General features: G+C 43.4%; 1 protein-coding gene across 1 annotated transcript in view; it reads left to right on the top strand.

The window, feature by feature from the left end:
• LOC136841199 (uncharacterized) overlaps window positions 1-24,607 on the top strand; it is a 272,290-nt gene that overhangs the window by 144,847 nt on the left and 102,836 nt on the right. The window contains exons 4-5 of the mRNA XM_067108236.1: window positions 550-687; window positions 6,272-6,442. Of these exons, the coding sequence (XP_066964337.1) occupies window positions 550-687; window positions 6,272-6,442 (309 nt within the window). The remainder of the gene's footprint in view (window positions 1-549; window positions 688-6,271; window positions 6,443-24,607) is intronic.

The following is a 24,607-nucleotide window of genomic DNA, read 5'->3' as shown; positions in this document are numbered from 1 at the left end:
TAGGGTTAGTTCAGATATTGTAAAGTAAGTATTACTATATTAGTCTCATTATTATGAAAGCTTCATATTTCTAAATGTGACTAGAGAGCCAGACAAGGACATCCTTCTTGTCTTTAGAACTACCCTAGGGGTAAGAACTTTACTGTACTATATCCACATTTCTAGAATGCATTTGACTGCAAGCCATTTGAGAAGATAGAAATCATAGATGTTCCTCATGCTAATTATTGTTTCTCAGCTTGAAGACTGGCAAAATAATAGAAAACAGAGTTGTCATCGGAGGAATGCATCCTCATTGATAAAAAGTCACAAGTGGTATTCTTTAAGGTTTGATGCAGTTCTCTATTTTTCACTATATACCTAAATGATCTTGACTTTGGGCTGTTCAGGGCAAAGTTAACCAATTTTCTTTACAAATTTAACAGCTCCTTTGAGTTTAAGAAGACATAAAAAGAATAGACAAATGGTTAGAAAGGCAGATGTAATTCAACTTAGATTTAAAACCATGCATATAGTTCATAAAAACGAGTGCAAAGTATGAACTATTAGGCAAGGAAACTGAGTTGTGATGAAGAGAAAGATCTAGGATTCATCATCATTAGTGACTTAAAGCCTGAAAGCTGTGTAAAGAAGTTGAAAAGAAATCCTGAAATTGTGAATGGGGACATTAGATTTCTTACCACTAGGGTAAAGGGAGACCAGTACTAACCTTCCAGGACACTTTGTAATTGAACGTTGGTCAAAAAAGATGTAAAAGTGTGGATGTCATCCAAAAAAAAAACATGAAATGATTGGAAACAGCAGGGAGACCAACTAAACTAGTATGTGTACATTCTGTCAGACATTTGATATCAAGAGGGTAGAACACCTTAACTTGTGTCAAACAAGAAACTGAGTGTTTCTAACTTCATAATATAATATAGAAATTATCAACTTAGTTTTGTGTAGAATTCTCTCTCTCTTTCTGTCTCAACTAAACTAACACCTGTACCATCTCAATGAGACATTTAATATCAGAAGAGGGTAGGACAGCTCAATGTGCTGTGTAGAAAGAGTAGGATTTCCTATGTCACAGTATAAACAAACCATAACTATTGTGAATAGAAACACACTCCCTCTCTTCTAGTAATGTCTCACATCTCCCTCTCAAACACTCTCTTTCAATATGTTGACTCTCCTCAACTAAACTAACACCTGTACCATCTGTGAGACATTTAATATCAGAAGAGGGTAGGACACCTCAACTTGTGCTGTGTAGAAAGCTAGGATTTGGATGTACAGTATAAATAAACCTCACTATTGTGAATAGAAACACACTCTCTTTCTCTCTCTCTCTCTCTCTCTCTCTCTCTCTACATTTAGGAAATGTATGATATTGAGGTGAATGAAGTGAAATAATATTATTAAGTTATTGCATTGCAAAAAATGACATCAGTTTCCACAAGAGTTTTCTTTTAGATTTTCCACTGAATCAAGCCTGCCATTAATAACAGATAAGGTTTTGTTCTATCATCTGAAGGATTAGAGAAATACACTTAACTGTCTTTGTGTTATTGTAACAGACTGTTTTATATGAAAACCTAGCAGTGCAGGATTGTCTTTGCAATAGCATTGATGGTACCTAATAGGTTTGTCTAAGTGATCATTCATTCAGTATACATAATGTAAAACGTGTTCAACTTATAAAGTCCCCACTCTGTTCTTGATTTCTCTTATTGTCTGTTTTTCTTCATGGCTATGATGGCATCATGGGTAACAGAATAATAAGAAATTTAGAGTTTATGGTTTGCAGTAGTTTCTTTAGCAAGAAGTGATTATTGTAACTGATTTAAAACTTGTTTTGATTTGAAAGTATTGAGTTAACTACAAAATTAGGCTTTTGAAATATGAAGTGTTGCAATTTTTTTCAGGTGATTGAAAGAGGGACAAAATCATGTCTTTGGTGATGTCCTTTAGCCTATAAGTCACTGTGGTACTATTTATTAGTGGAGGAGCAACTATGCAAATACATTTAAAAAGCTGTATGTTTAAAGGTGAACAAAGATTTGCTCATTGAGAATCTAGTAGGTCTTGACAGAATTGAGAGGAGAAGATTTTTAATCCCTGGAAGCTTGCAGCAAAGCTGCTTGAGACCAAGAAACGAGCTTCGTTTCTATAATGGTTTCCTTGCCTCTTAATCTTTAGTGTTTAGAATATAGTGGATCCTTGATACGTATTCATATGGGTTAAATTATAATAGACAATAAACATGTTTTTAATTTTTTGTGTGTTTGGTGGATGTAGCTGAAATTTCATTAGTAACACTTATTGTATCAGTGCCTAAAACTTTCTCATTATCTGTATATGATTGTTGTATCATGCAACACGAAACAACATAAAATAACATAAAACTAGTTTTTTGTGCAAACCTGTAAGTCATATTATTTCCAAAAGGTCTGCAATGGTCCCCAATTTTATGAGAAGAAAAGCACTTTAGTGATGTGACGCTGATGTCAGAGCTTTTGGAAGGGTAACATGTTGGAGACCAAGGATCTCAGATTATCAAAAGGGTTTACTCTGAGAGCTGGTGAACCTTGAGAAAGTATAGCAAGGGATTTTTGCTTGGTTTAGGCTCATGAGAAAATGTAGAGAGAATATCTGAATGACTATGTATCAGAAAGTATTATTGAGGTATGAAGATGTGGTTGAAATCACAGCTTCGACTTCCCCCCATGGTATTGTTACATGCATCTTGATCACTGTTAAACAGACTGAGCAGGAATTGAGACAGAATGAAACTGAAAGTATTGGCATATAGGAAGTAAACAGATGGTTAGCAAGTAATAAACAATAAAGGATTCACATTCTTGGTCTGTCTGGTTAGCAAGATACCCTCCTCACTGTCTGTTTCCTCTGTTGCTTTGTCAAATAAGCTGAAGGTTTAATCCCATAGATAGTGCTGAGGAAGAAGTAACAAAAAGGTATTTTATTAAATTGTCTTCCTTCTAGTGTTTTGAGTGTCTTCAAAGTCAGGTATGTCCATCCGCCTAACTTAGACCACTGAACACTATGAAACTATGCAGTAACCAGTTACTTAAAATGTGTGGTTGGATGTTTGCTGATGTCACTTTTGATAATTCTTGTGCTTCCCATGATCCTCTAGTACTTAAAATTGCACCCATATTTGTGCCACATATTCACCTGGAATATTTGTTAATTTAGATGAGAGGGGAAATTAGTGTCCTAACTCAGAAGGAAGATTGAACAGGTGAGTTTACATTGACTGGAATCTCAGAGCCAATGGTAGCCAGATGGGAGTTGGAGTCTCCTTTGGTTCCAGAAGGTCACCATTACAATTGTTGTTGACACTTTTTTCATTGTTTGGAAGGTGACAGTAGCTGCAGCATATGTGGAGTCAGATGTGCAGATTCATTTTTTTGTTGTCAAACATCACTAATCTCTCTGGTGCCTTACAGAGGACGGTTGGCACCCTCTTGAGTATCTTGTGTCATCCTGTGGATAAAATTTTGTTCAGTTCTTTATGTTTAGCCTGTTACTTTTACTGGACTTCAGCAACCTTTCATAACAAGCCTGTAATTGGTGCAGGATGTTTTTCTATTTGAAATCCATATGCTGGATAGTTAGGACATCATGTTCTAGGCTCATTCTTTATGTACAAATCTCACCAGAGTAGGGGATGGGGTTTTGTTGTTCGGCAATGGTTAAGATACACATCCTTTTTAACTGATGCATATTGTAAAGATATCTATGACATCTAGATGTCTGGATCTGCCATTAATATGTATGCACCTGCATGGCACAAAGTCTTGGCCCATCAGAGGAGTCTTACTTATCTACATTGTATCCAATTGATGGGTGTCAACAACCGTACATCAGTGCATTTTAAGGATCTCTGTAACAAACCTCTTCAGGTATATTAGCATTAAAAATTTACTTCTCAACTTGAGACTAGATGTATAGACAGAAAATGGAAAGAGTGTTTTTTTTGGTGTTCACAAAATTTGGCAGTTAATCAATTTCATCACTGTAATATTATTTGGCCAGTTAAGCTTGGAAGAATAGAGATCTTCTCTCATGCAAATTCATTACCATAGCAATAGATCTCTTTTACTCATAGAATCAGGTGGTACTTATGGTACTTAACCCTCTGAGCACATCAGTTTGCTTATGGAATTTTTCCCCTGAGTGCATAAAACTTCATGAAAAAATGAAAATGCTCCAATTGGCTTCATATGACTATTGCAGTAAGAAAAAAACTACATTCTGAGTCCAGTCCCGTGTCAGCCGGTGAAATTCCATTTGCACGAATTTCTAGGTATAACTTGCTAGATATACCAGAGAAAAAGAGCTTTCAGGAAAGCTGGGGTTACTACCCCAGTCGAGCCTTCTAGGAAGACGTCGGTATAAGAAGGGGTGAGTGAATTACCACTACCACGGAAACCTACCAAAGATCTCTCCTTATCAAAATCCCCGAACAGAGCGGTGAGCCGTTACAGCCCCCACACCAAACACCCGCCAGGACGGCGACACCAGCGCCACCTACCTCATTCATTCCATTTTCTAGCACGTGAATCTGGATTATTTTGTGTGTGCTCTTCCATTATTTTGGATTTTTCTGCATCAACGATGGCATCGAGCAGCTTTACTATTTCCAAGTTAAGTACCATCTTCTTGTGGGGGTTTTGTTCTAATTTTTGGCTGTTATAGTCTCCGTATTTTCATAAATATCGAGATCTTATTATGTCGCCACGGCGTCCCCAGCCAGCCATGTCGAGCCATGAGGCGCCTCCTTCTGTTATTTTCAGTTGAGCCGTCTCCTCGTCGTTATAGATAATTTTCCCCCCTTGGTCCCCTTCCTGGTGGTTCTTTGGTGGCTCCCATGAATTACGATCATTGGCCTACTGGCCTTGGTGGGAGTGATGCCCCGCCTAGGTACCCCAGGCTGGGTTCCTTTGTTTTAGTCTTACTAGGCTAATTAATTTTGATTGAAGATGGTGCTCTCTTTTAGTTTTATTTTTAGTTTTGTTGAGTGGTTTACTCGGTGTTGGCGGTAGCCTCAGATCTAACCGCTTCCGTGGTAGGCTACGCTCTCTGTTGAGCACATTTTAGTTTTTATGAGTGTTGGTTATTTTGTGGGAGTAGGCTTGTTTGCTTCCTTCCCTTTGCCCTGGGTGAGAGTTCAGGTTGAGGGAGTTTTGTTGCTGTTTTCCTCCGGGATCGTTTTTGGTGGGCAGAGTGAGCCTTGGTTCTCTTCCTCCAATTGGGGGAATGAGTTCTTGATGTGTTTCTCACAGGCTAGTCGCCCCCTTGCCTGCCATTCTCGATCCCGGCTGGTTCTCGGCTCAAAATTCTCTCCCAGTTACTTCCTCGTTCCCTTTTACTCTTCTCGTCCTAGCCTATACTTAGGTTAGGTCCATATTAGGGCTCGCCTAACTAGGAGTCGGGCTTGAGGTTGGTTGCTTCCAGTCATTTTGCCCCCAAGATTCATGGTCTGGGAGGTACGGTGCAGTTGAGCGGGTGAGCTTCTCCCCGTCTCCCTGTTCCTTCCTGGTAGCCTCCTCCTACCCTTCCCCCCCTCCTCCTCCTTTCCAGCCTTGCTCTGCTCTGCAAGGGTGACGCTAGATGGCGTTTTCTCCGAGTTCGGGACTTCTTTTGTTGGTTGAGGGATTCGCTCCTCCCATATCGCCCCTAGCATCGCTGTATTGGGGTTGGTGGTTTGTTTACTCGAACAGCTCGAAGTCATCTGTTGGGGCTCTCCGTCGGTTACGTTGATACGGTATATATTAATTGCTTCACCTATGTTATGAACATATGAGCATTTACCCATCTCTGTTCCTCCGGCGCGGGAAGTAAGGGCGAAGGTTTTTTTCATTATAGGAGAGAGCGGATCCTCCGTCCTCTTGAGTTCTTACCATCACTTGTTACTGCTTTTATTTTTTTTTTTTTTTTTTTTTTTTTTTGTTTTTAGATAAGTCTGTTATCTACAGGAGTACTCCTTTATTCATTATATAAATAGTGAGTCCGGCCTATACCAGGGGTCTCCACCGTTATTTTACTGGCAACCTTTATGGTTAGTTCTGGTCTCTCCCATTCATTCCTCGGAGTACTCGGTCTGAAAATCCTACCTTCCACTCTGTGTAATTTAGAGCTTATTGGCCCAGTTTATGTTAGGGAGTCCTTCTCCGCCGGAGTATTCGGTTGCAGTTGAATTTCCCGGCCTGCCAGCTTTATTTTGCTTAGGTGGGAGGTTCATGTACTTTTCTTCTTACAGACTGTTGGCTGTGAGGAGCCGGGTGCACCGCCTCCCTCCCAACAACCCTTACGGTCACGTAGTTTGTCGGACCCACGCTGGTTGTGCGGTCCGCCTGATGACCTGATTGTTTGGCACCCTGATGGTTGTGAGGTTTGCTTTGCTCTCTGCACAACTGTCCAGGATGAGTTGGTAAGTGACAATCTCTACATCATTCTTGCTTTACACTCCTCATATTGTATATTATACATTGTTTATGAGGTTCCCGGAATGGTTTTCGTCCTTAGCTAATTGTTGGTTTTTCTTACAGGCGGACGAAACTTCCAAGAAGTCTGCCTTGAATCCCTCCGGGCCTGGGTGGCTGGGTTTGGAAGGAACGTTCCGTCGGGAAGCCCTACGCCCTCGACGCCAGGTTGAGGACTTACTCTCCCCGGCGCACGGGTGGCGCCGAGTGCCTGAAGATCTGGCCACCCCTATCATCCAGCAGATCCGGATGAGACCCAGCCACCCCAAGCGGATATCCTTTACGCGGAGGTTTCGGAGGACGTCACCGCTATTAATCTCGACCTGGAACCGATGAATGTAGAGCAGGACCAGGTGGTAAGTGGTGAGGTGCAGTGAGGTTGTTGGGGCGGGCCCCATTATTTGACTCCCCTGCTTCATCTGTTTCTTCTTTTTCAGGCTTTGTGAAGTCTTCCTCCTTGGGTGATAGAGCTCCATCTGCTATCCCCAAGTTGAAGTTGAAGACTTCATGGAAGGCGAAGGGCTTCAAGTCCTCGTCTTCCAAGAAGGCATTGCCCTTCCCCGTCAAGGCCAAGGTCTCAGGACCTGTAGCCTCCGGGAGCAAGTCTGGTTCCTCCAGCAAAGGCGCGAGTAAGAGGGGCTGCAAAACCAAGCCTCCTCGCCAACCTGCTTTCGGATGCAGAGGCCTTTTGCTAACCAATTGTATAAGCGTTTCACGGAGGACCTGGACTCGAGATTTAGCAAAATCTCTGAGAAGCTGGCCAGTCATGATAACATACTGGCGGGAATGGCTCATCCACCCCAGCCGAACCACAGTATGTTATCCCGACACTGCGGACCTCCCGCCGCTTGATGTCGGTAACCCTTGGCGTTCGCTCTCCGGGCCATCCAACATGATGGCAAGCTGACTCTTGATGGTCTTGGCACGAGACGGTTGGAGGAACTGGAGTTCTTCCCCCGATCTCCTGCCCCTTACCCAGGCTTCGTGGAGGCTCACGGAGGAAGCCTGGATTGGTCAGACAAGGTTCCTAGGAGACTGTCATCGTCCCCTAGGGACCAAGCTCAGTCGGGCTCTCCTGCGCACTCTGACGGAGTGGCAGGCAGATAACACGAAGTTGACTCCTTTCAAGGGCAACTTCACCATGTTCGCCCTGGGAGACAACCTTCCCACCCCTTGCTTGACAAAGTCGCCTGGCTACGGCCCGAGCGCATTTTTGAGGGTATTCAGTACCTCAGCTAAGGGAGACAGACCCTACTTCCCTGGTATTCCCAGGAAGTAATGAGTTCTGGACAGACGCCCCGTCCACTTTCACGGTCGGGAAGCTGGACCCCTTCGCGCCTCCACGCAGTTTAGCGAGCAGCTCCCCAAGCTGCCGGAAGCTCTTTGAAAGCGGAGTTTGATGCTCGGTTAAGTTAGCCCGGTCCGTTGAACTCGTATGCCTCACTGAAGCTACTGCCGTCTCCTGCTCGGACGAGCCCTTCTTTCAGGTTTTGGCTAAGTCCTTGCTGGCAGGCTTCCAGTCTGACTTATTTGAGTTTATCTGGCCAGACTGGAATGTAGGAAGTTCATCTTTACCGATGCAACTATCCGCCACGAGCCTAACAAGCTCGTGAAAAGCTCGATTTGGGGACCTAACCTCTTCCCTGAAGAGGAGGTCACAAGTGTTATGGCTGAGGCTACACGGGCCAACCAAAGTCTTCGTTCTCGCTGGGGCATTTCAGCCTACAAACGCAAGACCCCAGAATCGGCCGGCCCTCAATCGAGAGGAGGCAAACGCTTCAGGAGGCATAAGAGGCCTCACCACCAGGCGGTAGTCCAAGCCGCCCCGGTCTCGGCAGTGGCACAGCCTTCCACTTCTAAGGCTCACCCCAACAGTACGTGCTGGTCCAACCAGCTGCACCTCATATGTGGTGGCTCACCGGCATACAACCCCACATATGAGGGCCGTGGTTATTTTCACGGCCTTAATAGGGTTGCAAGGGAGGAAGAGGCAGGGCCCCTCATAGAGGAAAGCCCAATACCACCCCAAGGGGAAGACCTGACGTGGTAGGGGGGAATAAACCCGCCCCTCCCACTGAGAGAACACAGGTAGGTGGTCGCCTGTTTTGGTTCAGGGACCAATGGACCTTCAGCCCTTGGGCACACAGCATTGTGTCCAAAGGCCTAGGATGGAGCTGGATCAAAACCTCCTCCTCTAACCAGGTTTTACCAGCCACCCACATCAATCCTAAAGGATTATGTGACAGAATTGCTCAACAAACGAGCAATAAAGAAAGTAAGGCACCTAAAGTTTCAAGGCAGGTTATTCACTGTTCCCAAAAGACTCCGATCAGCAAAGAGTGATCCTGGATCTGTCGCGCCTAAATCTCTACATAAAATGCGACAAATTTCGATGCTTACGGTAGCTCAGGCACGGACTCTACTTCGCGCGGAGCCGTCACCACCTCTTATCGATCTTTCAGACGCTATTATCACGCCCGGTTGCGCTGGAACTTCTCTCAGTTCCTCGGTTTCAGACTCGGGAATCAAGCCTACCTTCAGGGTCATGCCCTTCGGTCTGAACATTGCGCCCAGGATATTCACACAAGCTGGCGGACACGGTAGTTCAGCAACTCCGGTCTCAAGGGATATCCCTAGCAGCATATTTGGACGATTGGATAATTTGGGCACCAACAGTTCCGGAGTGTCAGAAAGCCACGTCCATAGTCATCAGTTTCCTGGAGTCGCTAGGTTTCCAACTGAACAGAGAAAGTCCCGCCTGACTCCGAGTCCCGGTTTCAGTGGTTGGGTCTCAACTGGGATCTGTCATCTCACACGCTGTCCCTTCCGCCTCCCAAGAGGAAAGAGATAGCATCTCTCACCAGGAGATTTCTCAAAATCCATCAGCATCCCGCCGGTCCCAAGAAAGGGTCCTTGGTCTCTCTTCAGTTTGCCTCAGTGACAGACCTGCTATTAAAGCGAAATTAAAAGACATAAACAGAGTGTGGTGGAGTCGAGCCAATGTCAAGCTCAGAGACAAGGTCTCTCTATTCCTCAAATCTTAAAGACAAGATTGCGACCTTGGCCTCGGTCAAAGGCTTGTCCAATACAGTTCCGCTTCATTTCCCCTCCGGCACTAGTAGTTCACACAGACGCTTCCCTAAGCGGCTGGGGGATATTCACCAAAACAAAAGTACAAGGAACGTGGTCCACAATGTTTCAGCAGTTCCATATAAACACCCTGGAAGCTATGGCGGTATTTCTAACTCTGAAGAAAATCCGCCCCCAACCGATTCATATCAGGTTGGTATTGGACAGCGCAGTGGTAGTTCATTGCATCAACAGGGGCGGCTCCAAATCAGGCCGAGTAAACCAAGTAATGGTTGCTATCTTCTCCTGGCGAACAAGCACGGCTGGCACCTGTCAGCCACCCACCTAGCGGGGTACGGAACGTGGTGGCGGATTCCTGTCAGGAATGCCCGTTGGAGACGGAGTGGTCCCTGGACATGGAATCTTTCAAGTGGATTTGCCGCCGGGTTCCGGGCCTCCAAGTGGATCTGTTCGCAACGGAGAGCAACTTCAAGCTCCCCTGTTATGTGGCCCCAACCTGGACCCCTCAGGCGTTCGCCATAGACGCAATGACAGTAGATTGGAACAGTTGGGAGAAGATTTATCTTTTCCCCCAATAAACTTACTGCTGAAAGTTTTACACAAACTCAGGACATTCAAAGGTCAATTAGCCCTAGTAGCTCCTATTGGCCGAAGAGCAATTGGTTCCTCTTCTTCAGGAACTGGGATCATGGAGTCTTCGGATCCCAAGCCCATTCTGACTCAGACAGTACAAACTAAGACTGTGTCAGCTTCCTCAAGAATTCAGAATGCCCTAGTTTTATGGACTTTATAAAATTCAGCAGCTCAAAAAGGAGCTTAACATTGACCCCGTCAACACTCTGTTTTTAGAATCAGATAAAAGAGATTCTACTATTAGACAGTATGACTCAGCAGTCAAAAATTAGCCTCCTTCCTAAAAGCATCTGAAGCCAAAATCATGACAGCTAATTTAGGAGTTTCCTTCTTTAGATCATTGTTTGAGAAAGGCCTTGCTCCGCCACTATTACCACAATCAAGTCAGCATTAAAGAAAGTATTTCTTTACGGCTTTAAAATCGACCTCACAGATTCCTACTTTTCATCTATCCCCAGAGCATGCGCTCGTCTGAGACCAGTATCACGCCCACAGTCTGTTACGTGGTTTCTCAATGACGTCCTTAAGTTAGCATCAGAGATGGATAACTTTCATTGCTCTTATCAGGATCTGTTAAGGAAGACTTTATTTTTGATTAGCTTGGCTTCAGGTGCTAGAATCTCAGAGCTGTCGGCTCTCACTAGAGGTGATAATTATGTGAACTTCCTCCCGTCTGAGAGGTCCTCCTTTCCCTGACCCTAGATTTTTAGCTAAGAACGAAGACCCACAGGACAGGTGGTCTCCTTGGAAGGTGGTGCCCCTTCCTCAAGACCAGTCTTTATGTCCAGTTTATACACTTAAATCTTACCTTTAAGAACTCCACAGAGTAAGTCGGGTCCTCTTTTTATCAGGGAGAAAGGTGGTACTCTTTCACTAAATGCTATAAGACAACAAATTTTATATTTTATTAAACAGGCCAACCCAGATTCAATCCCTAAGGTTCATGATATTCGAGCAGTTGCTACTTCCATTAATTACTTTCATAATATGGACTTTTCGGAGTTATCTAAATTTACGGGTTGGAAATCACCTCTAGTGTTTAAACGCCACTATTTAAAAACGCTCGAAGCCCTGAAATTTTCTACCATAGCTGTGGGAAGTGTCATCTCCCCACCTTAATTAATCATATCCTTGTCCTTTCCTTTCCCCGCCCGCCTGCCTCATTTACTTTTCTGCTTATTCTCCTGGTTGATTATACCTCACTGCCTGGCTCCTCATATTGATGTTTCTTGTACCTGTTAATGGAAAAAGTGTAATCTGAAATGCCATGATTGTTCCTTTGTGGGTACTGGACAGTTTTTATTTGGCTCCATGTACCCTAGATGAATGTATATATTAATGTTAATTGATTTTGTCTCTTACGGTTTAGCCTAAGTTTCGTGTATAGTATTAAGGTTATATTTGCAGTTATTTTGTGCGCTTTTTCATGTTTCACCTTGCTTTAAGTAATTTTAAGGTTTTTGGGGCTTTTTCTCCGTCGTGCCGGGAATCTGCCCATGTTTCATAGTATTAAGTTTTTTAATGTGCCTTAGATTTAATATGCCTTAGTCTTAGAGTTCTTGCTACACGGAAGAGATTGCTTAATTAAAATTATTTTGGTAAAACTTTTGCCTTTTCTTCAGATTACCCCCATTTCTTTTCCTGGTAGTTGCAGCCTTGGCATGATTCTCTATCACGATTTCACCGCTGACACGGACTGGACTCAGAAAAGGGATTTTGACAGAGGAAAATCTATTTCTGAGGAAGGTCCCGTGTCACCCGGTGACCTCCCCTGAATCACCTAGTACTCTCCCCCCCTCTGCACATGCCAAAGTCTGGGGTTAGTGCTAGCATGGAATGAGGTAGGTGGCGCTGGTGTCGCCGTCCTGGCGGGTGTTTGGTGTGGGGCTGTAACGGCTCACCGCTCTGTTCCGGGATTTTGATAAGGAGAGATCTTTCGAGTAGGTTTCCGTGTTAGTGGTAATTCACTCACCTTTTCTATACCGACGCCTTCCAAGAAGACGCTCGACTGGGGTAGTAACCCCAGCTTTCCTGAAAGCTCTTTTTCTCTGGTATATCTAGCAAGGTTATACCTAGAAATTCGTGCTGTAATGGAATTTCACCGGGTGACACGGGATCTTCTCAGAAATAGATTTTTCCTCTGTCAAAATCCCTTTAAAAACTGTATTAAATACTAAAAATGCCAAGTTTATTGGAAAATTGTAAAAATTGCCTGTTGAAAATGCAAAAATTGCTAGGGTGTTTCACAAAATTCTTGACTTACCATTTTTGGGGAGAAATTGCTTAGAAATGCATGCAGATTTAATTTTGCAAGGCATTCTACTAAATAACTAAGTACAAAAATGATTTTTGAAATGGTAAAATGGGTATTATTTTAAAAATCATTGTTGCAATGTTTTTAAACTGAAAAGAATCATATAAAATAATTTTTACCATGTGGCGAAATCTAGAACCTTTCTTATATATTATATAAACAGTTTTGAATGACATTGAAAAGTACAGAGCATTATTAGCAAATAAAATTTTCATATATTTTTTCAACTGTGAAAATCATATACATTTGAAATAGAAATTTCAGTTTAGACAAATCTAAACAAAAATCAGCTTAGCTTGGTTACACTCAGTTGTTGGATTTAACTGGCTTTTCAGTATGTTTAGAATTAAAAGCCTACCTGTGAGTCTGATGGATCAGTTTCAGTGCAATCAGTGTTTTTGAATATCCTTCCAACAACCCATTTACTACCTGTCCTGTAAATTTCCTCTGACTTGGCTTTTTGTTAGGATTTTGGATATCATAAGCCGTTTTTGCATCAACCAAGGTCACCTGTACAACAAAACGACATATAATTTGGTTCCATATCTTATTCCTTTGACTTAGATTTCACGTTGCACATATTTGATCAAACCTGTCAACCCCTCCCAGTATTTATTATAATAAGCTTACAATTCTATAACTTTTTTTATTTTATTGTTACCTATTTGTCACATTGGGAATAAAATAAGATAACATATTCAGTTTGTCACTTTCACAATTGTTGCATTTTCATTATTTTTCCATATCTAAACAGAAAATGGACACTAGCATAGATTAAGATAAAAAAAAAAAGCATTACCTAGATAATAAATGCAAAAACGCATACATTATACTATTAGAAATTACTTGATTGCTTAGTTACCATTGATGAAACAGTAACTATTGTTCAAAGTTTTCCAAGCTGAAAACCAACCTAACCTGTACAGCCCAAATACATAATTGCGTGAGTGATTAAAAAACAAATAAAACAATCATTAGCCTAGATAAGTGTAAGAATAAAGCAGAAAACTCGAGTAACCTAACTTACACAGTACACAGCTTTCTTAGTGTAGCATAAACAAAATAAGCACTAGCCCACAGAAGAAATGCAAGAACAAATAATATTGACTGATTTTGTAATATTTTTGTTTTCAAAAATTCTAAAAATGTTATAGTCGAGTATTTTACTAGTTTTGCAGTTAAAGGGTTAAGGCAATTTGCAGCATGAGCATCCAGGAGTATTGTTAAAGGTCATTGTTAGAGAGTTAGATGCACTCATCTACCTTTTAGAAACATGATGGTTACTCCATCAGTTATATTTCATGCATCATTAGCTCTTGAGTTTACTGCAGGACAGTGTCTTCAGCACGGTTCATTCCAGCAGGAGCAGTGCTATCATGGACATTGGCTTCCTCATGTAACAGACAGGTGCTTGTCATGCATCTATGTTTACCCTTAATTTGCAGTGTTCTTTAAGAAATCTGTGCCAAGCCAGGTCCATCTTCTTGTCCATACACTCTCAGAAAGTCACATATCTCAGTGGTCTATTTCTATGTATCTTGATTACATTAAGAAGACCTTCCCATATAAGTAGCTATTCAGGATAACATCACATTTGTGCAGCAAGAAAGAATTTTTTTATATTTTACTTGTTTCATCCTCAATTGAAGTTACCTTCTTTGGTCTTCCCAGAGCTCAATGGTGGCCAAACTAATGTCAAAGAATTCTCTTCTAGTTGGTCTTTTTGGCCAGGCATTGTGTCGTAATGATAAACACTATAACACGTAATGGAGTACATAATGGACTTAAAGATAAGAGGGCACTTTCCCTTATCTTCAGCGAAGCTGTTACCCAGTTATTTTCATCATCAAACCCTGCTAGCAGAAGTGGCTACTGCATATGCACAGTCCACCATATTGTCGACAACAGATTGGCACAAACAACCAAGAAGCATTACTTTCTTTTGGTCAGTACCGAACAGTTTACTTCGTCACCAGTGCCGCGTAAAATCGGCTTTTATCAGAATTTTGTAATGACTAGAAAATGAAAGACAATGGCAAAATTAAAACCATTTGCCATGGTCATCCCAGTTTCAGAAAATTCCACCAAGGAATGGGCAGCGCTACAATTCCCTTTTGAAAGGAAAAAGTTCGTTTAGATATAGCTATGCAGCAGCGTTTGGGACCCCCATGAGAAGAATCTCAGAGGGGACAGCCCCAGCAGAATTTCATGCTTGGGTCCACCTCCTTATATTATAAACTTTACCACCTTGCTAGAAGTTGTCACCAAAAAGGCTTTGAGAAGATTCCAGAACAATTTTTGCTGTTGTGGCCAAAAGTCTTATGAGAACCCAATGGGAAGCACTCTCTGACTTTCTAGAGTGGCGCATAAAAGCACAAAGGGAAACATTAGAGAGCTCCAACAATTAACTCCCCAGTGTAACTTCATTATTTCATTCTAACACCTTCTGTAAAGACCTGTTTGAGGAGTCTGCTGTAGCTCAATGAGCAAGCCAGCCAACAGAATTGTATTGTATGCTCTTCTGGGAAAAGGGGGATTTAGGAAACAAAAAACCCAAAACTTCCCCTTACCCAACCCAAAAATCCTAAAAGCCTTCAGTCACCCCAAAAGTTTTCCTCAAAGACAGGTAAGTGGTCAGAAGGGACAGCTCCCTACAAAGGAACAGCAACAACAACAGCATGGAAATCCTTTTCACAAGGTCCAAAGACCCTCTTATAGGGGAAGAGGAAGAGCAACACCGGTTTTTCTATCAAGGCAATTTTTTTGAAGGTGGATACCAATTGGAATTGTATGGTTGGGGGTTGACTTTGACGACACCGCAGGCAATGGAAGTCTTCCCCTTGGGGACACAGCATTATTTTCAATGGGCTGGGGTGGAATGTTCTCATCCTCCCCCTCCTTGAAAGGGGTTCTTCCAAAAACCAGACCCCTCTGGAAGATTATGTGCAGAAGGCCCTGTTAAAGGGAGCCATAGAGAAATGTGTATATTCACCACCAAGCATGTCTCTTCAGTGTCCCCAAAAAGAATTCCTCCGAACGAAGAGTGATCCTCAACCTATCACCATTGAACAAGAACATTGTTTACCAAAATTTTCAAATGACTACCATTGCCCAAGTACGTTCAGTCATTCCAAAAGGGACTTGGACAGCTCCTATAGATCTGAAAGATGCATAGTGGCACGTCCCTATCGCCGTTCCCTTCTGCCCCTTCCTAGGGTTCTAGATAGGGGAAGACACGTACAGGTTCAAAGTCCTACCCTTTGGGCTAAACATTGCCCCAAGAATTTTTTTTACAAGGAATACAACTAATAGCCTACCTAGACGACTGGTTGATCTGAGGGCCCATAAGAAAAGTGCTTGAAAAATTTGAGAGCATTTATCAACAGACTCCAGTCAACAAGTTTTATAATAAATTGGAAAAAATTCCACCTCACGCCCAGCAGACACTTTCAGTGGCTGGGACTGTGTTGGGATACTCTTCACAACCTGTTGTCTCTCCCCATCAATACTCAAAACAGAATAAGGAAAGACCTCAAAATGTTCGTTGCATAGCCCAGAGTCTCCAGACAGCAATTAGAACGTATGATGGGCCTGCTGCAGTTCGCATTAGTAATAGATCCAATGCGCAGATTGCAACTAAAAAATATGAACAAATTCTGGCTATCGCATGCAAGAAAAAAGATGTAAGACCGACCTCATCAAAATAATAAAAAAGTTGGGGAGATACTTCTGCCTTGGACCTGGAAGGAATCTCTGGAGAAAGAGATTGCCCTGAGTCCTTCGTCTGTATGAGTGACAATACACATATATGCCTCATTGACAGGTTGAGAGGACATTGGGAGGATCGTCAGGTGGCATAGAGGTGGTCAGCTACTCTGAGGAATTGTCATATCATTTTCCTGGAGCTGATGGCTATCTTTTTGTCTCAAAAAACCCAAACCTCCAGAAGAGAGACACATTTTGTTGGTTGTAGACAACATGACTGCAGTGTCCTGCATCAAGAGATTGGGATCATGTTCACCTCGTCTCAGTATGATAATGCTAGCCATCCTTCAAATGACGCAAGCAAGGAAGTGGTACTTGTTTGCAATTCACCTTACAGGGTCTCTCAACATAATAGCGGACTCTATCAAGGAAAACGACAGCCTCAGCAGATTGGATGTTGGACAACCACTTTTCAAACAATAGCCAACATGCTTCCACAACCAGAAGTGGACCTGTTTGCCACATAGAAGAATCACAAACTCCCAGTATATGTGTCTCCGAACTTGGACAGTCAAGCAACAGCAAGAGATGCCTTCCTAGAAGATGGGAACAAATGGAGGACAATATACCTTCTTCCTCCATTGTCCCAGATTTTGAAGGTTTTGAGCGAGCTTCTAACCTTCAAATAAACATCTTACTTAATAGCCCCAAATTGGCTAAAGAGGCATTGGTTCCTAATACACCAACAATGGGGGAAGAGATCAATTCCAAGATCAATTCCACTACTGTCAGCTGTTCTATTCAGATTGGGGGGAAAATTGTTGTTACGCATCCTCCTTTCTGGAGCGAATCTTCATGTGTAGATTTTTTAAAAATGCAGCCGACCCGGTATTTTGCGGGGGATAGTTTTACCTCGACCCCCTTAAAAATATAAAAATCCACAAATATTTTGACACCCCTCTAAAAATGCTTATAACTGGGCTTATTTTGATAGTTCCAACACCAAAAAACATTTCTGAAAATGTTTTTATACAGTATTTTAATGCTTTTATCACAAAAAGTGCATTTAGTCACAAAAATATGAAAATACAGTGCAGTCAGCCCCCAGTTGTTGGCAGGCTCGGTTATCGGCAATCTGGTTTTTCGGCACTGGCGTAGCGTTGAAAATTGGCAATTTTTGGCGCTAATAAATGAAGTAAACATATACAGTAAACCCCCATTGTCGCTGATAATTGGGTATTGACACCAATACATACCTAGCAGAGCCTCCTCTAACAAAAAATTGGCGTTCCGTTGGAACAGAACCCCCACCGATAACCGGGGACTGCCTGTAATTAGTGAATATTTCTCTATGAAAAATACCACAAATAGGTGAATTTTCTGTGAATAATGTGTATATACATTCCACAGAAAAATCCGCAGATAGGTGAAACCTCAAATCCGGAACCACAAATAGGCGGGGGTCCACTGTACCGTGAAAATTACTCACCCAACATTGCTAGGTGCCTAGTGCAAAAACTACAGACATCATCTATCCAACAATACCAGTCCGTATAGAAGATATGGTTAGATTATATCCATACCGTGAGCCCAGTTGAGATTTCTATAGAAACACGTAAATTTTCTTATATACCTTCTTGAAGACAAACGCCTTACTGTTACAACAGTCATGGCATACAAGGCAGCATTAATTGTTTATGGATTTTATGGATTCGGGATTGACTCTAGTATAGAAATTGTCATTTCCCTTTTGTGGTCTTTTGCACTACAAAGACCTGCTCCCAAAAGGCTTCCAATTACTTGGTCCTTGAACAAGGTGCTTAGACATCTATTGACCCCTCATTTCAGTGGATCTAATACAACCACAACTCACATGCTGCCAAAAGGCGACCTTCATGATTGCATTAGCATCAGGAGCTCATATTAGTGAACTGGGCTCTCTTAGATGAGGACGATACATCACGCAAACAGCTGACCATCAATTATTATTGTCTTCTGGCCAATAATGAGAATCCTTTAAGAAGGAAATCTCTTATTCTGACAAGAAAACTTAATTTAGCTGACAAAACATTATGCCCGGTTCAAGCACCTAAGGTTTACCTAGATGTCACAGCAAACATCCCAGAAAGTCCGATTTTCCTACACCAAAGCACAAATGGGCAAATCCACACTCCTTTCCTAGGTCACATGATATTAGGAAAGTATAGGTCACATGATATTAGGAAAGTAAGTACATTGTTGGCCTTCTTCAGAAATGTACCTTTTGAAGAAGTATCCGAATGTACAGGGTGGTCATCAGAGACAGTATTTTTAAAAACATTATTGCCACAAGCTCGAACAAATTCGACTACACTGTGTATCATTAGGTGGTATGGTTACTCCTAACCCCATAGGCGCTACAGTGGAAAACCAGGGTTTTCTTGATGGTGAGTATGCTAACCTTCTCTGGGAGAAGGTAGACAATACTGCAACAAACCAGCATGCTTAGGTGGTCAACTGTGAACTACATCCTAAAACATACGTTCGTGTTTTAGTTTTGTTCTTTGTTTTAAAACTTGAGGGGTATTTGGAATAAAGAATGGGATTGAAACTTGTGGTTTGACCTCGGACCAGAAATGTTTTTCTTTTTTGGTGTTGGGATTAAATATTAAGAGCTTAAGCCTTTTTGTCACTTGTCAATTTCTTTTTACAGCTCCTTGAGGATGAAACAAGCAACTACATCGCCAAAAAATATGTTTTGGCGCAGGAAATACCTATTTTTGGTAGTCCCTGTTGAGTCCTCAAAACCCCCCTACTTCCCTGATGAAAAGGCATGGGATTTAGGCAAGGGATCATCCTGCATTGACCAATAGAAAGTTATGGTTCTTCGTTGTGTGTGCTGGTTTGTTGTCGACAATATGGCGGACTGTGCATGTGCAGTAGCCACTTCTGGTAGCAGGTTATGATAATGAAAATAACTGGGTAACAGCTTCATTGAAGATAAGAGAAAGTGCCCTATTGTCTTTTAGTCCATTATATACTCCATCACGTCTTATTGTTTTTATCATTATGACACAATACCTGGCCAAAAAGACCAACTAGAAAAGAATTCTTTGATATTAGTTTGGTCACCATTGAGCTCTGGTAGACCATGGAAGGTAACTCCATGTGGACTCAATACCGACCACCAAAAATAGGTTTTCCTACGTCAAAACTTGTTTTATAACAAAATCATATTACCATTTATAATAAACCCATCAGCTTTCATGAAGGTACCCCGCTCCCAACCCCGATTTCCTGGAGAGTCTAGGCAAGGTAGTAATAGAGGTAACCACCACTAAGTGATCTCTATGGATGTTATGGAAAATAATCGACTTACCTGGAAATGTTAGTAGATGTGATCAAATGGCTCTCTCTCTCTCTCTCTCTCTCTCTCTCTCTCTCTCTCTCTCTCTCTCTCTCTCTCTCTCTCTCTCTCTCTCAGGAATACTAAACCCTACATGTAATGTGTATGAATCAAACCTGGTTTACAAAAGGGATTTTAACAAAGGAAAAATCTATTTCTGAGTCCAGCCCCGTGTCAGCCGGTGAAATTCCATACTAACACGAATTTCTAGGTATAAAATGCTAGATATACCAGAGAAAAAAAGAGCTTTCAGGAATGCTGAGGTTACTATCCCTAGATTGAGCGTCTTCCACAATGGAGACGTCAGGTATAACCAAGTGGGTGAGTGAAAGGATCACAACCACAGAGCCGCACTCGATAGACATCCCCATGACAAAACCCCTCGGAAAAGAGCGGTGGGCCGTTCCAGCCCCCACGCTCATCCGCCCGCCAGGTCGGGCGACTCAGCGCCATCTACACTCATTCCAGACTAGCACCACCCCCAGGCTTGGCAATGTGCAAGTAGGGGCAAAACCAACTTCTGGGAGGGTCACTGGGTGACACGGGCCTTCTCAGAAATAGATTTTCCTTTGTCAAAATCCCTTTTCTGAGTCCAGCCCGTGTCGGCGTGTGAAATAGTGATAGAGAGAATCATGCCAAGACTGCCAACTACAGAAAAAGACAAGGTGATCTGAACAAAAACACAGGCTATGAAAAGATTTAATCAGAATATCTCTCCACATGAAAACATGATTAGTAACAGGTAAGTACATAATACGACCTTAAAAGTAGAATACAAAAATAGTACACAATGCAAATATAGTAGGCCATCCAATAATACAAAATTACAAGGAGTAAATATAAACTTATATAAACTTATATCTAAGAACAAAGAGAGACATTTACAACATGAGAAATTTATGGGGTACATGGAGCAAAATAAAAACAGCCCAGTACCCCTAAGACAATCCAAAATCACAGCATGTCAAAATACAATCACCAAAAAGATAATATTAAAGGCAATAATAACATCAATTATGAGGAGCAAGGCAGTGAGGCATGATCGATCCAGAAGGGCAGGCAGAGAAGTAAATGAGGCAGGTGGGGGGGAAGGAGAAGGATAAGGATAGTAAGGTGGGGGAATGACACTCCCACAGCCACTGCTGAAAATTTTAGGGCTTAGAGTGATTTTTTAAAAATGGCGTTTAAACACTAGAGGTGATTTACATCCATTATATTTGGTAAGTTGGCAAAATCCATATTATGAAAATAATTAGTGAAGTAGCTACTGTAATGGATATCATGAACCTTAGGGACTGAATCCGGGTTGGCTTGTTTAATAAAATACAGAATTTGCTGTCTTATAGCATTCAACAAAAGAGTTCCACCTTTCTCTGATAAAAGAGGACCCAACTTACACTGTGGAGTTCTTAAAGGTAAGACTTTAAGGTATAGACTGGGCATAAGGACTGGTCCTGTGGAAGAGGCACCACCTTCCAAGGGACCACCTGTCTTGAGGGTCCTCGTTTTTAGCTTAAAAATCTATGGTCAGGAGAAAGGACTTCTCCCAGACGGGAGGAAACTGGCAAAATCATCACCTCTAGAGAGAGCCGATAGCTCTGAAATTCTGGCACCTGAAGCCAAGCTAATCAAGAAATAAGGTTTCCTGATCCAAATAAGAGCATTGTGAGTTGTCAATCTCAGATGCTAACTTAAGAACATCATTGAGGAACCACGTAATAGAATGTGGGTGATCACGTGGTCTCAGACGAGCACATGCTCTAGGGATAGATGAAAAGTAAGAATCTGTAAGGTCAATATTAAAACCATATAAAAATACCTTCTTCAAGGCTGACTTAGCTGTGGTAATAGTGGCGGGGCAAGGCCCTTTTCAAACAATGATCTAAAGAAGGTAACCGCTAGGTTAGTAGTCATAGTTTGAGCTTCAGATGCCTCCAAAAAGGATGCTAATTTTTTGACTGCTGAGTCATATTGTCTGAGAGTAGAATCTCTCTTATCTGATTCTAAAAACAGAGTGTTAACGGGGTCAATGTTTGCTCCCTTCTGAGCAGCAGAACTTTACAAAGTCCATAAAACTAGGGCATTCTGAATTTTTAAGGAAGCTGACACAGTCTTGGTTTGTACTACTTGGGTCAATCTGGGATTGGGAATCCGATGACTTTGCAACTTGAGTTCCTGAAGCAGAGGGAACCAGTTGCTCTTTGGCCAATAAGGGGCTATCAGAGCCAGTTGACCTTTGAATGACCTGAGTTTGCAGTACTTTCAACATGTTTATTGGGGAAATAAGTAGATCTTCTCCCAATTGTTCCAGTCTATGGTCATTCGTCCGTGGCATAAGCCTGAGGGTCCAGGTTTGGGGCCACATAACAGGGAAGCTTGTAGTTGCTCTCCGTCGTGAACAGATCCACTTGGAGTCCCGGAACCCGGCAAACCAATTGAAAGACTCTCCGTCCAGAGACCACTCCGTCTCTAACGGAGTGATTCTGACAGGGAATCCGCCACACGCCCGCACTCCCGCTGGGTGGGTGGCTGACAGATGCCAGCTGTGCTTGTTCGCCAGGAGAAAATACCTACCATCACCTGGTTTCATTTGACCTGATTTGGAGCCGCCCTGTTGATGCAATGAACTACCACGGGCTGTCCAACACCAGCCTGATGTGAATCCGGCTGGGGGGCGGATTTTCTTTAAGGTTAGAAATACCGCCAGCTTCCAAGGTATTTATATGGAACCGTTGAAACATTGTAGACCATGTTCCTTGTACTTTTGATTTGGCGAATACCCTCCCAGCCGCTTTAATGAGGCGTCTGTGTGAACCACCAGTGCCGGAGGAGGGAACTGAAGCGGGACTGTCTTGGACAGGCCGCTGACTGTGGACCAAGGTCGCAGTCTCGCCTTTAAAATTCGAGGGATGGAGGAGACCTGTCTCTGAGCCTGACATTGGCTCGACTCCGCCACACTCTGTTTATGTCCTTTAATTTTGCTTTTAAGAGCAGGTCCGTCTACTGAGGCAAATTGAAGGAGCCGAGGACTCTCTCCTTGGGACCGGCGGGATGCTGCTTTGTCCCTCAGAAATTTCCTGGTAAGGGAAGCTATCTCCTTCCGCTTGGACGGTGGAAGGGATAACGTGTACGAGGACAGATCCCACTGGAGGCCTAGCCACTGGAACCGGGACTCCAGAGTCAAGCGGGACTTCTCTGTTCAGCTGGAAGCCTAACGACTCCAGGAATTCGATGACCATGGCGTGGCCTCCGGCACTCTAGGACTGTTGGGGCCTAAATTATCCTATCGTCCAGGCACGCTGCTAGGGAGATCCTCGGGACCGAGCTGCTGTACTACCGTTTCCGCCAGCTTTGTAAATATCCTGGGGCTATATTGAGACCAAAGGCATGACCCTGAAGGAGTAGGCTTGTTTCCTAGTCTGAAACCCAGGAACGGAGAAGTTCCGGCGCAACCGGGACGTGATAGTAAGCGTCTGAAAGATCGATAGAGGTGGTGACGGCTCCACGCAGAAGAGAGTCCGTACCTGAGCTACCGTAAGCATGCGAAATTTGTCGCATTTATATAAAGATTTAGACGCGACAGATCCAGAATCACTCTTTGCTGACCGGAGTCTTTCTTTGGGACAGTGAACAACCTGCCTTGAAACTTTAGGTGCCTTACTTTCTTTATTGCTCGCTTGTTGAGCAGTTCCGCCACATAGTCCTGTAGGACTCTGGAGGGTGGCTGGTAAAACCTGATCAGGGGAGGGGGGTCCTTGGTCCAGCTCCAACCCAGACCTTTGGACACAATGCTGTGTGCCCAAGGACTGAAGGACCACTGGTCTCTGAACCAGTAAAGACGACCACTTACCTGACTGGTCTGAGTGGGAGGAAGCGGGTTTGTTTCCTCTACCACGTCCAGGTTTTCCTCTTGGGGCGGAGTTAGATTTGCCTCTGTAAGGGGCCCGACCTCTTCCCCCCCTTGCACTCCTATTAAGGCCGTGAAAGAACCCACGGGTTCCTCAGGTGGGATTGTACGTGAGGAGACGTCTGAGGGTGCAGCAAGGGATTGGGCTGGTTGGACCAGCACGCACTGTTGGGGATGAGCCTTAGAGGTGGAGGGCTGGGCCACTGCCGAGACCGGGACAGCTTGGACAACCGCCTGTGGTGAGGTCTCTATGCCGCCTGGAAACGTTTTTTCAGACTTGGTCTGGGAGCCGCCAGATTCTGGGGTCTTCCGGCCAGGTGGAGATACCCCAACGAGCGAAGACTCTGGTTGGCTCTAGTAGCCTCGCTCAGCACACTGGCTACGTCTTCATCTGGGAAAAGGTTGGCGCCCCAGATAGAGCTCTTCATGAGCTTGTTAGGCTCATGACATATGGTGGCCTCAGCAAAGATGAATTTCCTACACTCCAATTTAGCCACCATAAAATCATACAGGTCTGACTGAAACCCTGCTAACAGGGATTTAGCCAGAACCTGGAAGAAGGGCTCTTCTGCACAGGAGACGGCAGTTGCTTCTGTGAGGCAGACGGAGTTCAAGGACCGCCTAATCCAGTCCGGGCTCAATTCTGCCTTTAGCAAGGCTTCCGGAGCAGGAAGCTGCTCGCTAAATTGTGTAGACGGCGCAGCGAGCATCCAGCTTTCCCACAGTAAAGGTGGACGGGGCATCTTTCCAAAACTCCTCACCTCCTGGGAATACCAGGGATGTGGAGTCTGTCTCCCTTAATTGAGGCAAAGGGTTGCCTTCAAAGCAAGCTCGAGCCGTAGCTCAAAGGCAGGCTGGCGAGGAGGGCTTGGTCTTGGTGCCCTCTTACTCGCGCCTTTGCCCGAGGTTCCAGGTTTGCTCCCGGAGGCTACAGGTACGGAGACCTTAGCCTTCGATGGGGGGAAAGGAGATGCTTTCCTGGAAGACGAGGACTTGAAGCCCTTCGCCTTCCATGAAGTCTTCAGCTTCAACTTGGGGACAGCTGATGGAGCCCTGTCACCCAAGATGGAAGATTGCCA

This window comes from Macrobrachium rosenbergii, chromosome 8, assembly GCF_040412425.1.
Source record: "Macrobrachium rosenbergii isolate ZJJX-2024 chromosome 8, ASM4041242v1, whole genome shotgun sequence".
Classification (NCBI taxonomy): domain Eukaryota; kingdom Metazoa; phylum Arthropoda; class Malacostraca; order Decapoda; family Palaemonidae; genus Macrobrachium; species Macrobrachium rosenbergii.
Note: the sequence above shows the minus strand (reverse complement) of the source record. Positions and strands in the feature narration are given on the sequence as shown.